Source organism: Apteryx mantelli, chromosome 3 (assembly GCF_036417845.1).
Source record: "Apteryx mantelli isolate bAptMan1 chromosome 3, bAptMan1.hap1, whole genome shotgun sequence".
Classification (NCBI taxonomy): Eukaryota; Metazoa; Chordata; class Aves; order Apterygiformes; family Apterygidae; genus Apteryx; species Apteryx mantelli.
In genome coordinates, this window is record NC_089980.1 from 101969754 (window position 1) to 101983933 (window position 14180).

Sequence of the window (14180 nt, forward strand, 5' to 3'; positions counted from 1 at the left end):
TGTGAGGGTGACAGAGCACTGGAACAGGTTGCCCAGAGAGGTTGTGGAGTCTCCTTCTCTGGAGATATTCAAAACCTGCCTGGACGTGATCCTGTGCAATGTGCTCTAGGTGATCCTGCTTGAGCGGGGGGGTTGTACTAGATGATCTCCAGAGGTCCCTTCCAACCTCAGCAATTCTGTGATCCTGTGAAACTAAAATATTGCAGTAAACATAGCAATGGAGCCTATCATCTGTAGCATCTTTTAATGCAGTCATCTCTTCAAGAAACATGGAGTTCTCATTTTCCTTGCAGAGGGTGAAATCAATATTTTGAGTCTATTTCACATGAAGCCACTCAACTGATAAAGACAGACAATTAATGACACTGGTTAAAGATCTCAGTCAGAAACTAAATTTGGCCAGACACGCGAGTTGGCCTTGCTTTATTTTGTTGAAAATATAGTCACATTCAAAGGACTTCTTTGGGTTTTCCTGAAGCAACAACAAAAACAAGAGACAACATGCGCATAATTTGTTTTATTGAATAAAATCCTGTTTCTAATATTTACACAGTTAAATTTACAGGTGTACCTAGTGAAGCACTGCAAAATGTGTAATGCTCATACTGCACCTGGAATATCTTTAAATACATCTGAAACTATTATAGGAATCACCTGTCCTTCACTGATTTCATAATTAGCAGGGATTTGAACTTTTTGAAGAATAGCTAAGATGAATATTAAGAATAGTTGACTTCAGAGAAAACAGTCTGTGCTATACGAATTCCAAAACCAAAAATTCTGAGTAAAAGTCAAGAATTTGGAAGGCGGCTTCTGTATTTCCCTGTTGTTCTTCTCATCTCTGCAGAAGATGACAAAATAAATTACAGATTTTAAGGCTGAAAGTAATATCCACAATTTAAACACATACCGCTCAGCATGGGCAATCTCATTTTTTTAATTTATAATGTAATCTGTAATATACAAAAGATAATTTTCCTTTTTCAGGTATAAATTTGGATTAAACCCATTTCTAACCAGTGGTGAAAGTTAAGTTCTTAAGCATAATTGACTTGACGTTTTCTTCCAGTTTGGCTACTTATGCAGATTTGATATAAATACTACCCTTGCCCATTTACCTTCGAGGATGTCTAAACTGTAATTTAACAATGTACTTACTTATGTACAAAAAACTATATTAAAATGCTAAAGCTGCCAAGGCAGACGCTTAGAAATTAGAAATGCTGTAACTGATGTCTAGTGTCTGGACAACACTAATTATGGCCATTTACACATAAACTTTACAATGAAGTGTCTTCCATCCCACTCTGGTATCTGGTATCTTAAGAAAAGAGTGTCTTTTTTTTTCTTCAAAACTTTACTAGATATACTATCAATCTACCACTTCAGAGAAGAGGCGCCTTGTAAAACAAGCAACTGCAATCAAGACTTTTCCCAAATGTTTTTCTGTTTTTAAAGACAATTTCATTATTAATGATCTTGCATTGACTCTCAGCAAGCTTTGAATGCAAGACCGAGATCAACAGAGATTTGCAACAATTATCCTAACAGACTAACTCATAGCATTAGCAGACTGTTATCTTATATTTGGACTACCCACTGGCTGTGAATGAGACATAATTCACTGGTCATTTTCCTAATTTTTTTGCTATTCAGCAGGAAAAAAAGAGTCAAGAACCAGGAATCTTGCATTCGATTCAGGCCTCTGGAAGTTGTTTATTCTAGTGGGTTACAGACAACCCATTATGAACAGCAAGTCATCCTAGCCTGAGACATTTGTGATCCTAAGTTGAAAAAACTAGTTGTTAGTGTCAGGTTAACAAGAAATGATATTGCATAGTCTCTCTCATATTTTACTTATTAAATTGGGAGAGGAATTATATTTTTCCTCTTTCTCAATTAAAATTTATGAGGCTCTGTCTAACAAGGACTAAAGAGAACAGACAGTTACTAACCTAAGTATCTAATGGCTCCCTTCCTGTTTCCCAGCACAACATATTGCTTGAGAAGGGAAGGCATTCCTGTTATTTGCAAGTGTCTCTGAACTGGAGCACTGGTTCTGTGCAAACTATACTGGATGTTAAAAATGCTTCAAATACAGGCTTGGAAAGGAAAAAAAAAAAAATCACCCCCCCTCATCCCATAGTATTAATTAAAATGCCAGCTCTTCCTAACCTTGTAGTATGCTTAAACTTTCTAATAAATAAATAAATAAAATTAATGCAAGAAGAAGAAAGGAAATTTGAGACTAAATGATTTCAATTTTGATAGTTATAATTGTAAGTGGAAAGTGTTCCCTAATGAAGTTACTCAGTGTGATAACTCAGTATTTTTACAGACTAAATTTGTAATAGTAATGGTCTCTGTATATACACATACACACATATACTCTCTCACACAGGTTAACTGTCATCTGGTAAGGACAGCTTTAAAATTCAGAATTTGACAAGAAATCAGGATATAAAACATGGTAGAAAAGGCTGCAAAAGGTAACAGGAAACCACCTGGCTATTTGTCAGTTCTATACTACAGCCACTCATAAATATATCTGTGTATCACTAGAGTATATTTTATAAAATGCATTGGCTTTTTTCTTCTCTTTTATCTTTTTTCTTTTCTTTAATGAACAGCCAGACACCATACCAGCTATCCAGGAACTGTGTAACCATCTTAATCTCATTGCTTCTTTTTTCTTTATCTTTTTTCCTACTACAAAGAGTTATCTGGAATACAGCTGCCTACCTGGAAGCTATTTTCCTTATAGCTAATATAGCTACAAATGTTAATCACTAAGAAGCCACTAAAAGATACAGATTTTGCTCTTGTCTCTCTAACTGATGAGGTATACAGCATGCATTATTGAACTTGATCTTTGAGCAGGAAAACTATCATCTGTACTGTCAATCTCCAGATAAGCAACTATGTATGCGTGAGACACTTTCAACACAGGTTTGAATAAACCCAAATACACAGTAAGACAATAAAAATGACTGACTGTAGCATCCAGCTTGAGGCTCTGCATTAGCCTCAGACATAGTGCAGTAAGTGATTTCAAGTGCATGAGAGGAACCTTTTTGGATAGGAGGCACATTTGTACACAAAGCAAGCAGATTTCAGATATGGTTGGTCTTTTTTATTTCTTTATGAAGAAGATACAGAATTAATCTTTGTTAATTAAGAAATGATTTTCTAGACATACTAGTAACTTAAAAGCATAATGTTATCAGTAAAAATAACTTTGGAGTTAACATCTCCATGCTGTTATTCAGAACCTGTTTCCAGGTCTGAATAATAGCAAGTCTGAAGATGACTTTCAAACACAGTCGTAGACCATGAAATATACAATTTGGTGTTATTTGGTAATGAGTGAAGGGAATCGTATCACTGCAGACTTCCTGAAATGAAGTTGCAGATAGCTTCTGACTCAAAGAGATCTCAAGTCATGTTAGAAAGGATATTCTGATATATAGAGTAGATAGGTTTGACAATTTTATTATTATATTTTTAACAAACTGCTTGAAAGTAATGGATGAAACAAATTCTAGTAACAAATTCTGGTTATGAGGGGAAAAGAAGAAAACAGCCAGGCACACCACCAGGGTGTAGTCTAACAGAAATGACCTGAAACATAAGCAAAGCAATGACTTAGCCAACTTGGCCATTTCTGTAGCTTGAAAGCGAACTCTACATGCCTCTCCATCACTGGGACCGGCTAGCTCCTCTTCTTCTCTCCAGCAGTAGGACAAGAAGAAGCCCCACTTTCCTAACATCCACAAGACTATGGTTCTGCTCAATTCCACATAAACTGTAACACTATTTCTGAGAAAATATATCCTTGGGTCTCCCTATACATGAGGCAGTTTGGAATACATTAACCTTAGCGTTCTGGACTAACAAATAACCTCATCGATTAATGTTATGATGAATACAAAAAAAAACAGTCAATAAGCTAGCCCCTAGGTATGCTAAATGGATTTTATTAGTTGTTCATAACCTCCTGTGATATTTGTGCATGATGCAGCCCACAGGAGAAATTTAAATATGAATGAAGATGACTTCTCCATATGACTCAGTCCATATTACCTTCACAGAAAGGTTTAGTGCAGGTTTCCAGTTTAGAAACTGGGTTGTATACAAGTTCACTGCAATCCTAGAATCCATTTCTTTCTCCTCATACCTCCCTCACTTTACCATTGTATGCAGGAATGGGGGTTAAACTAAGTCTCTGAACCACCAGATCTCCTCAGTTTTTCTCCCTCTATTTGTATACAGGTAAGAATGTTTAATCTCCAAGAAAGGAACAGATTATAGGGATAGGATACCTATCCCAATAGGCCAATAACATCCAGTTCTCTTAAGGACAGCTGCACTGACAGAGGTACCAGATTCAAAAGAAAATAAGTCTTTAATAAGTTTAGTACAATTCAGATAAAAGGCAAGGACTGAAAAAGACAGCATTTACCACATATTCTATAAAACAGGCTACAACATTCTTCAGCTGTGGTATGTCAATAATGGGCAATTTACTTTCTGGAGACACTGCTTCATTGGCCCCACTTCACATATGGTAACTCAGCCTTATGGTACCAGGGGAAATTAAGTTAGGGAAATGCAAAAGGTGGTCCTGAAAGTAAATATGTATATAAATAGGACTAACTTTGAGGTATTCACCACCTCCTATCCCTTGCCAAAAATGTAATTTATAGCTTAACACACAGGTAAAACGGACACAAGAGGGCGCCCCTAATATAGGGCACAGTCCTATGGTCAGTGTCAACAGCAAAGATCTGCCTAGTTACATGTTACAGGATCCCCCCATTCCAAAGGGAAACGGGCCAGTTTTCTTTTTAGCTTAGAAGCACAGGACCCATCAAGAGCCGATCTCAAAAACTATACTACCTAATTCACCTAATTAAAGGAACTACAGCATACAGTGTGTTCATACTTTTCCTAACTATTAAACTTTGGTCAGCAAACACAAAAAGTTCTATAATAATAATGCACAATCTTTCTTAAGTCCTGGTTGGCCAACACAGAGTCTAATGGTACTTGTGTGTGTGCAGGAAGACACTTAGTATTATATTACAACAAAATCAAAGACAAAATGTGTTTCAGACTCTGCGAAGAAATATATATTACTTCACAGTCTAGGTGCTTGAAGGGTTCTGCAAACAGAAATCTTCAAGTGTGTCCAAATTATGTGAAAAATATACAGAAACATCTTTTTAGAGTGTTAAATACAAGTCTTAAATCTGTATTTGAACAGAACTGTAAGACACTACAGACAGTTCACACATTTTCAATGTACTACATATGTCTGTAATGCAGTGTAATTCAGTACAAGCTGGGACTTACTGGTACCTCACATGATTACAGGCCACCATGAAGAGTAAGAAATTCCAAAATTTAACAACATGCTTTACCTGTGAAATAATTGTAAGTCTTTTAATATAAGTGAAAATACATCCTGTCAATTAACTATTAGTTTCACCTGATCTTATTTCTCAGGATACAAGATGTTCAATTTTCTGATTGATTAAGCAAGGTAATTTGCTTTAAACATTGATTTCAACAGCACTGTTTAAAAACAGTCCAACAGCTTTAAGACTGAAGGCCTGAAGCCGTAAGGGTCAATTTCTGATATATTAAAAAAAAAAGAGAGAGAGAGAGAGAGAGAAATAGTACTTTACCCCCAAACCTTCCAATCACTCTGTCAGAAAGCTCACAGGCAAACTCTCAGTATAAGACATTATTTCTCACCTGTATTACTTCTCAGTAATTAATCATTTTTCGAAGCGCATCATAGCATTTCCATTTGTCTGGGATGTAGAAAGGCTCAAAGATGTGAGGGAAAGGAGTGTCATAGCCACATACTCTTGAAATAGGAGCCTCTAAATTCAAAAAGCACTCCTCCTATTAAAAGAAATATAGGATAAATGTTAGTGAGGCCATTATTTTCAGAAGTCTTGCATCACGAATTGAGTTCTAATGAACTTTGCCAGACTGAAGGTCCTGGCAACTGAAACCTTCTATTTATATAACAGCATAAGTAGTCCAGACCAGAATAGTGCTTCCTTTTGCTCAAAGGTACATATTAAAAGAACAACTTGTATTAATGTTATTTTGATTCTCGACATATGTGCTGCATTCGGTTGTATGCAGGTTATTTTTAGTACATCCGCTATACATCCAAACAAGTGCTGCCAAGAAACAAATATTTTAGGAACAAAGGGGTAAGAGTTTCTTTCCTGTGCCACCTTTAAACAAATAGGAAAATTACATAATTTAAAAGTGTATATTATTTGTTGCATATATGAACATCACATTCAAATGTATTTCAATCTTTAGAGTGGAAAGCTATGAACTTGAACTTATATGGATTTGCATACCTTCAACACTTTTGAGTCAAATCCATGTTCTACAAATATAAACACAATCTTTGTTCTGTTGAGAGCTCAGATTCGGCAACAACCGCGAGAGCTGCATTACTCAACCTAGTAGGGCACAAAACATTACAAACACACCACACTAACCTGAGAGTGACCCGTGGGAACATGCATCAAGTGTTATCAGCTTTAATAACCAAACAAGTAACGGGGTTTGAATCTTCTTACTCTCCCCAGCAGCAGAGTGAGAGCAGAGACCTTGACAGCCAGCAACAAATGGACACAGTAATAACTTTGCCAGATCAAACTGATGTCAATGCTAATTATCATCTTATTTTTTCCCCGTATCTTTGGCATATATATTCGCTTTCCAGACCAGACAAATGAAGGGACAAAATATGCCTCTCCTCCTGGCCTGTCTTTCATGGACTGCAACAACTAAGACATCCTGGCCAACTTCCCCTCTCCCTGGCTCAGAAAAATCAAAGGTGAAGTATTATTGGCCACAGTCCTTTTCCACCAGGCCCATAAAGAAAACAGTCAGACAGCTGTGTTTTTCTGCAGCAAAGCGCTAAGTATTTTCTCAGACTGATGAACTCGTTTGAATGCAAGCTGCCTTGCAATCCATGGCAGCCTAGCTCTAATTTTCTATGCTATCTATACATCATGATATATGGCAGCATAGAAGGTACTCATAACACACCGTGACTATAAGCTTTTTCTCCAGCTACCTCTTCTGTACAGTGTTAAGTGACATTCTCCTTCAAGGTAAATGAAAGTAAAAAATTCAGGAAGTTTTCTGGTTGCATACAGTGTTGTTACATTTAATAGTAAAATAATCCACCTAGAAACTTCAGAGTCTGAACAGCTCTGAAGTAAACATAAATGCAAACAGTGTAAAGGTACTTTTGAGATCCATTTTCCAGCACACTATTGCTTTTTCTTGTAAAGTGAAAGATTCACATTACTACAAAATGCTGGGAAATAGTGTATTAAATCCTTTACCTGTCCATGAGATATACATGTTTTCCATTCAGCAAGGTTGTGGTGTCCAATCCCAATCTGCTGGCAAGGAGGATATTTTTGTTTCTAATCCGTCCTCGCTTCCCATGTTGTGCCTGCCAAATAAGACTATTGCTTTGGGACCATCCAATTTTGGCCTGTCTAAACCAATTCTACACTGCTCCAATTCTACACTGCTCTTTTGGAGTAACTGTCATAGGATCATCAACGAGGAGACACCTTTATTTCGAGTCATAACAGGCTCTAAGAGGACAGCCCATCCCAAATGAAGTCTGTCAAGGACACTCATTACAGTTCCACTGAAAATATTCACTGCAATGTTCCCCATATGCTGGGCATCTGTGCAGAAAGTAGCACTGCCCCTTCAGTAGGCTAACCAGCAGATAGTCCAAAAAAAGTTAGCCACTACTGGCAGATGGACTACTATGCTCCACTGAATGGGTCTGCAGGTAATTTTTGCTGGGCTGTAAGTATAAATTTCAGATGGTAAAGCCAAGTCACACAAAATAGTTGGAAGCGTGTATTCTGTTAATACATTTTCTCATAGAGAATCCCAAACAGCTGTTACAAGCACCCCTTCTGTGGTTTTAAAACTCAGCAATTTCCAAACTGCATTTTCAAACCTTTCAATTTGAGCACATACCTAACGCTTAGCAACATTTACAGCTTCAAGAGTTATGTGGATTTCCTTACCTCAGTAAGGAAGTCAGAAAGCTGAGATGAGCAGGGAGTACTGTATTGTCACATACCAACCAAAAATGAAAAACCAAGAAAGGAAGAGGAATTATTGCCTATCTCTGAACTACTATCTGTGTGTATGTGTATATGCACGATTCTTTTATTACTTTTTTCTGGAGGTAAGTGTGTGTGTGTGTGCATCCACATTTTTAACTAAATAATTTCACTGTATGAGTTTCTTCCAGAGAAAGAAAAAAGACCCAAACCCCAGTGAAATCCATGAGGGAAACTCTCTACTTACACATTATCTGACTGAAGTCAACACAGCTTCATACCCAAGTGGCTCTGACTGTAATATTGTGTCACAAATGGGATTTCACTTTGTATTAGTTTATTTTTTTCATCAATATTCTTATGACTTCACAGTAGGGTAGCTGGGTTTACTCCTGCCACATGCTAAACATTTAGTATTCAAAAAAGTCCCAAAACAAACAAAAAAAAACCAAACCCTCCACACACACAAGTCCACACATTTTGTGCATGAGAACAAACTTAAGGAATTGTCCTAAGATAACTTAGGGAGAGACCAGTGCCTTTTTTTTTTTTTTTTTTTTTTTTTTTTAAATCAAACCAGCTGATATATTTGGAAAAAGATATTACTTTGTTACCAGCTGTGCTTTGGATAAATTCAGGCATGCATACAAGTCTTTTGTAGGATTGAGGCCTTTGTTTAGTTTTATGTATAATTAGGTTTGGAGCCAGTTCTGTTTAAAATAAAACTAATAAGGCTTATCAATTCAAGAGTTTTTGATTTCATCTCTGAAGTTTCTGGAAGAATATATTCAGTTGTATGCTTTAAATCCAAATCAAAACAAACTTTTTCACAGAGATGCAGCATATGAAACTGATTGCCTGATGGCATTAACTTAACAACTGTAGTCTGAGCAAATGAGATGATATTCTTAATTACATGAAATTACAGCTCAGAAAAATCATAGTGTTAGCAAGCATTATAAGCCAATATAAACATTTTTTATATAGTCTGTGGCCATATTTCAAACTCATCTCCCCTCTTGAGCTTGAAGGGCACCTAGCTCAAGTGACCTACCCACCAAATTAGCCTATCTTACACAGATTCTTGTTCACAGCTGCTATATGCTATAAAAGAAAGATTGTATGAGAAACAACAGTTCACCTAATGATGAATATGATACTGCTGCATCTGCTGTACATATTGTTGTGCCAGATTTTTTGCACTTGCACAGGCACATTATAGAGAAACAGGACTGAAAGCAATAAATAACCAATGTCTAACTTTTTAAAGACTAATAACAGCCATCCATTGTACAGGCTTACCAGAGCAAGTCTACTGCAGTATTAAAGGGGTAGTAGAAGATAAACATTTAAAATTATGTGCATTTACTCCATACTACCTGGGTATACAACAGCTGATTTTGGCCCAAAGCCATACTAAAGCCTTCAGTAAGTCCCTGCGTATTTCAGGGAACTTATTTTAAAAAACTGACATCTTTCAAGGGAAAAACTTAGAAAAAAGTAAAAAAAAAAAAAGTAAAAAAAAAAGTAAAATTTTTATACTTTTGGAAGTAAAGTAGGTATTGGGTTTCTCATTCAAGATAAAACATTTTAAAATCATTTCTGAAAATTTGTATGAAATATTTATGTCATACTTATTTAGCAGAATAGCTACTAACTTTCAAAATTTAACTGGAGTCAAAAAATATTTTTTGTTAGGGAAAAATGCTCAGAAAGGAATATGTATATTTAAGAATGTAATATATGAAAATTGCTTTAATTAAAAAAAAAATCCACACAAAACAAAAGCATTCTTCTTCCCACTTCCTAACTGCAAGGGTCAAATTCTGGCCCCAGTTAACTCAATATGAACCTTGCCAATTACCCTCGCTTGCCTGAATTTCATTCAAAGACTCCTAGGAAATACATCCTTATATACTATAAAGGCATTTTAATTGGTCACATTCTACATGTGTTGCTTAATACCCATTTAGGAAGAATTTTCAAAACAACTTAGAAGCATAGATTCCACTTAAAATATATTCTTGAAACTCACAGCAATCAGTCGAATGTGTCCGTCACACACACAACACTTCAAAACAATCTCGTGCCTTCATTTTTAGAAGGGATGTGAAAAACAAGGACTTGCTACATGTTGCATGATCATATTTCAAATACGTCCTCTGGTGTTGCATAGACTCCCAATATTTCCATAAATGACACTATTCTAGTATGCTGATGTGGAAAATTTTATCCAAGTTTTTTTTACCTTTAAATTATCTTTCAATAAGGTACTTATGTGTATACTTTACTCTTACCACACAAGCAATCAAATAATGAGATTCAGGTACTCAGTACTGACTTTCAGTGCATTGCTAAATCATGGTCTGACTAAAAACATTAAAATACATGAAACAATGAGAATTACAGGTATTTATAAGGATATGCAATGGTACAACAAAAGATAAAATAACAAAACAAATAACACATTATTGGACATTATTGAAAGAAAATATTGCCCATCCTTCTGCAACTTATAGAAAATTAAAGCGATCTGATACACAGTTTAGGGAAAGTGATTTCAGGCATCTGGCCAATAAGCAAATAGTTAAGAGTTTATTGCTCCAGAGCTTCCTTCCTCTGAAGGGAATCTATATCATTCTGTGTTTAGAGCAAAAAAACCCTCCATATGCAAACAACTCAATAGGTAACAGTGAACCACTATTTAATGTGTTGCTGCAGTAAAAAAAAAAAGCAAGACAGACAACTCTGAACTGATAGTGGTCTCCTTAACTATCCTACTTAGGTCTTTCTCTCTTTACTTCCTTATGTTTTGGATCTATTTCACTTCTCCTCTTACTGATATGATTAGAATTAGCAAAAAAGGAATTGTTTTTTATTTTAAAATTCTCCTACTCTGTAGAATACCCCCTAAGCTGATTAAACTTTCCCTTAAAACTCTGTTATTTCTGCAGCATTTCAGGAACTGGTGGTCTCTCCAACACTATTCTTATTTTGTAACACTACAGATATTAAAACGAGATGAAGAGCTATAAGCATATCACATGACTACAGAGTTACTGTATGAGAACACGGATTATATAATTATTTTTTCAGTACAGGAATTTACTTTCTGCAGGATAAACAAAAGTCAATTGTGAAGAGCAGTATGAACAGGCAGAGTTTGATGGAGGTTTTAGTATTTCTTCTGGTATTATTATAATAAAAGTGAGACTAAACACAAGGTTAAGGTCCATTACATAAGACAAACCGTGGGAACATTTTTCATGCAAGACTACTTATTTTTCTACAGAGTCCAACTGCAAAATCTGGATGCAGTAATTGGATGGTCTGTTCACACCCAGGAACAGAGAGACTAGCTGCAAAGGTTTACTTCAATTGCGAAGTTTCTGACAATTAGAACTCTGAATTTTGCTATCTCATCTCTAGGCTATAATATAATAATAATAAAAGATACATACATCTTTTTTTTTCCCCAAAGAATTTTTCAGAGAGAAACTCATAACAGAATTAGAGATTCACTTTGTGTTCTAATATTTTTATTCTATATATGTTCCTGTCATAAATTACCATGTGGTTTCAAATAGTTAAGAAAAACTATCCCATATCACTTTTAGATGAATTTTACATTTATTTTACCTATTACTTCCCCAAATGAATTTTCAAGTGTAAAATTTCTACTGATGCAAGAATAAGGTGAATTACTGATGCAAGAATAAGTAGATTAATAGTGAGCATGGTGAGCTCATTTAAAACTTTTTCAATAAAGCTTTCCCCCTCCTCCCCCCATGTCAAAGCTTCTTCTATAGTAAAGAAATTAGATGAAGAAAGATTTTTCAAAAGAAGCTTTCAAAATAGGTTAGTTGATAAAACCCCATTTTTTAAAAGGTGGATTTCATGTAATAAGAGTCAGCAGATAGTAAATAGAGATTACAGGATTTTTCCCCTCTGGTTTCTGTTTATAAAAATTCTCTAATTTGAACAGTTTCCTTTCAATAAGAAAAAAATCCAAGCATCTCCAGTTTTCAGGTCTCACAGTTGTAGCACAATACTTTCTCTGATAGCTGCAAGAACAAAATTTGCTTTGATTTGCATATATATCTTACATACTTATAAATGGTCACTTCTATGAGCTGCATAAGTACTATACATTTATAAGACATTTTCAAGGTTTTTTTGTCTTGTTTTGTTTTTTAAGAGGGGGGCTCTTTTTTAACTGCTCAGCAATAGCCAACTTAAAATACTTGTATAAATCTGTTCCTGAATGTTGTAATGGCAATATGATTTTTCCTCAAAGTGAATCTAACGTGATATTTTAAAAAAATGTTTAAATACTATCAAAAAGCTTCCTGCTTTTTGAGATCACTTAAAACAACCCTTTTATAACTTAGCACAACCTGAACATTTCATTTTATTTGTTACCAGCTCTTAAAATTCACATAATTAATATCTTGTCAAATATGTATTAATAGTTCACTGCTAAAATTATGTATTTTATGATTGCAAAATTGATAATATTTTTATTTATGAAATACATCAGCAATTAAAAATAAAGAAGCAGTCTGAGAGGGGAATCTATTCTGTATAATTTGTTGGCTTGTTACCACAAAAAAAAGCAATTAATGGTTTCATTGAAAATATTATCTTTATAGAACTGATTCACATAAAACAATATTTAAACACAAAGTCCAGTATAAAAGATAAAGTATTATACCATAAAATGAACAAGCTTATTTCATAACAATTCACATCCCTCTTACATCCATCACGCTAAAACAAGCATTTAGTTCAGCTATTTTTAATCATAAGCATTGAATTTGTTTGCAGTGAATATATTTTCTGACCACAGCGCTTATAGAATCCAGACATACACAACATAATGCAACATTCCTTTTTAAAAGTGATACTCCTTATAAAGATATTTTCTGTAATGATTAATCCAACTTGTTTTAAAACATTCTATGAAACATTACATTGTCACACCCACCTCAAAGGAAAAAAAAAAAAAAAAAGCAAAGCTTCATATATGAATTCCCTGTAAAAAGATCTTTCCCAGAAATGAAACTGTATGTGCTTTTTAACTGCTGTTTTCATTCAAAGAGAAATACAAAGGATTTATGGCGTTACTAAATAATACATATTTCTTTTATATCTGACACACATGCATTTTTAGAAAACATATTTCTATGTATACCATATGTTTAAAAGTTTTCCCAATAAAATGCCAAAGGAATTTGAATGAAGAAACATTACAATTGCGAGCAACATAAACTGAAAATAGTAAAAGTTGAGGTAACCCAGACAATATAAAACATAAGAATACAAATATTCCTGTGTCATAAATAATGTACCATCTTTTCAAAATTGCTCTTTTCAGGCAGGACAGAATTTTTGATGGTATAGCCATAATTGCATTCCCATAAGATGATGTTAGGTCACTATAGCAACTTTGGGTGGCTACACATCAGCAGTGGTCTTGCAAGCTAATACTCTTAATAAAAGCTCTTTTCTGTTATGTGGAAGTAAAAATCCACAATTTGTTTGAAAGATTAAATGAACTTTTCCTGAAAATTAGTATCTAGAGCATCCAATATGTTTATTTTCTATAATTCTTGATACTTGGTTAATTTTTGTTGCATATATGCAAGTCCATGTTTTGCTCCTGGCATATCACTAGCTAATGACATCAAAAGGCTGTTTTAATTTCTTTATGTCACTGAAAAATGTGTATGTTGCACATTTTTCCAGACCACTTGCAATTTCTTTATACTACAAAATAACCAATTTGCTCTGTCAAGCTCATTACTTCCATTTCACAGAAAAGAATGTGCATAATTACACAAGTATATCAAATGAAGTAATACATATTTCTTTGTGTTCTTTCTGTTGTCTTCATCATCACTTGCACCTCTGGGAGTTATAAACATCCTGAAAGAGGATCTGACCAGATATTCAGGATAGATTTCTCCCTCTGAGATGGACTTACTTAATTTTAAAAATCTACATGTATTATTTTGGTGGAGTCATACCTTTTGTATC

At 34.7% G+C, this 14180-nt stretch overlaps 1 protein-coding gene across 3 annotated transcripts in view; it reads right to left on the minus strand.

The window, feature by feature from the left end:
* Positions 1-502: 502 nt before the first annotated feature.
* BCKDHB (branched chain keto acid dehydrogenase E1 subunit beta) overlaps positions 503-14180 on the minus strand; it is a 154379-nt gene continuing 140701 nt past the window's right edge. Inside the window, exons 10-11 of one of the 3 annotated variants that reach the window (XM_067294065.1) lie at positions 5761-5913; positions 503-841 (exon numbers count right to left, since the gene is read on the minus strand). In XM_067294065.1, the coding sequence (XP_067150166.1) occupies positions 5773-5913 (141 nt within the window). In that variant the 3' untranslated portion in view covers positions 503-841; positions 5761-5772. Of the gene's footprint in view, positions 842-3117; positions 3622-4457; positions 5424-5760; positions 5914-14180 lie in introns of those variants that run through there. The other 2 variants (XM_067294066.1, XM_067294067.1) reach the window with 2 other exon arrangements.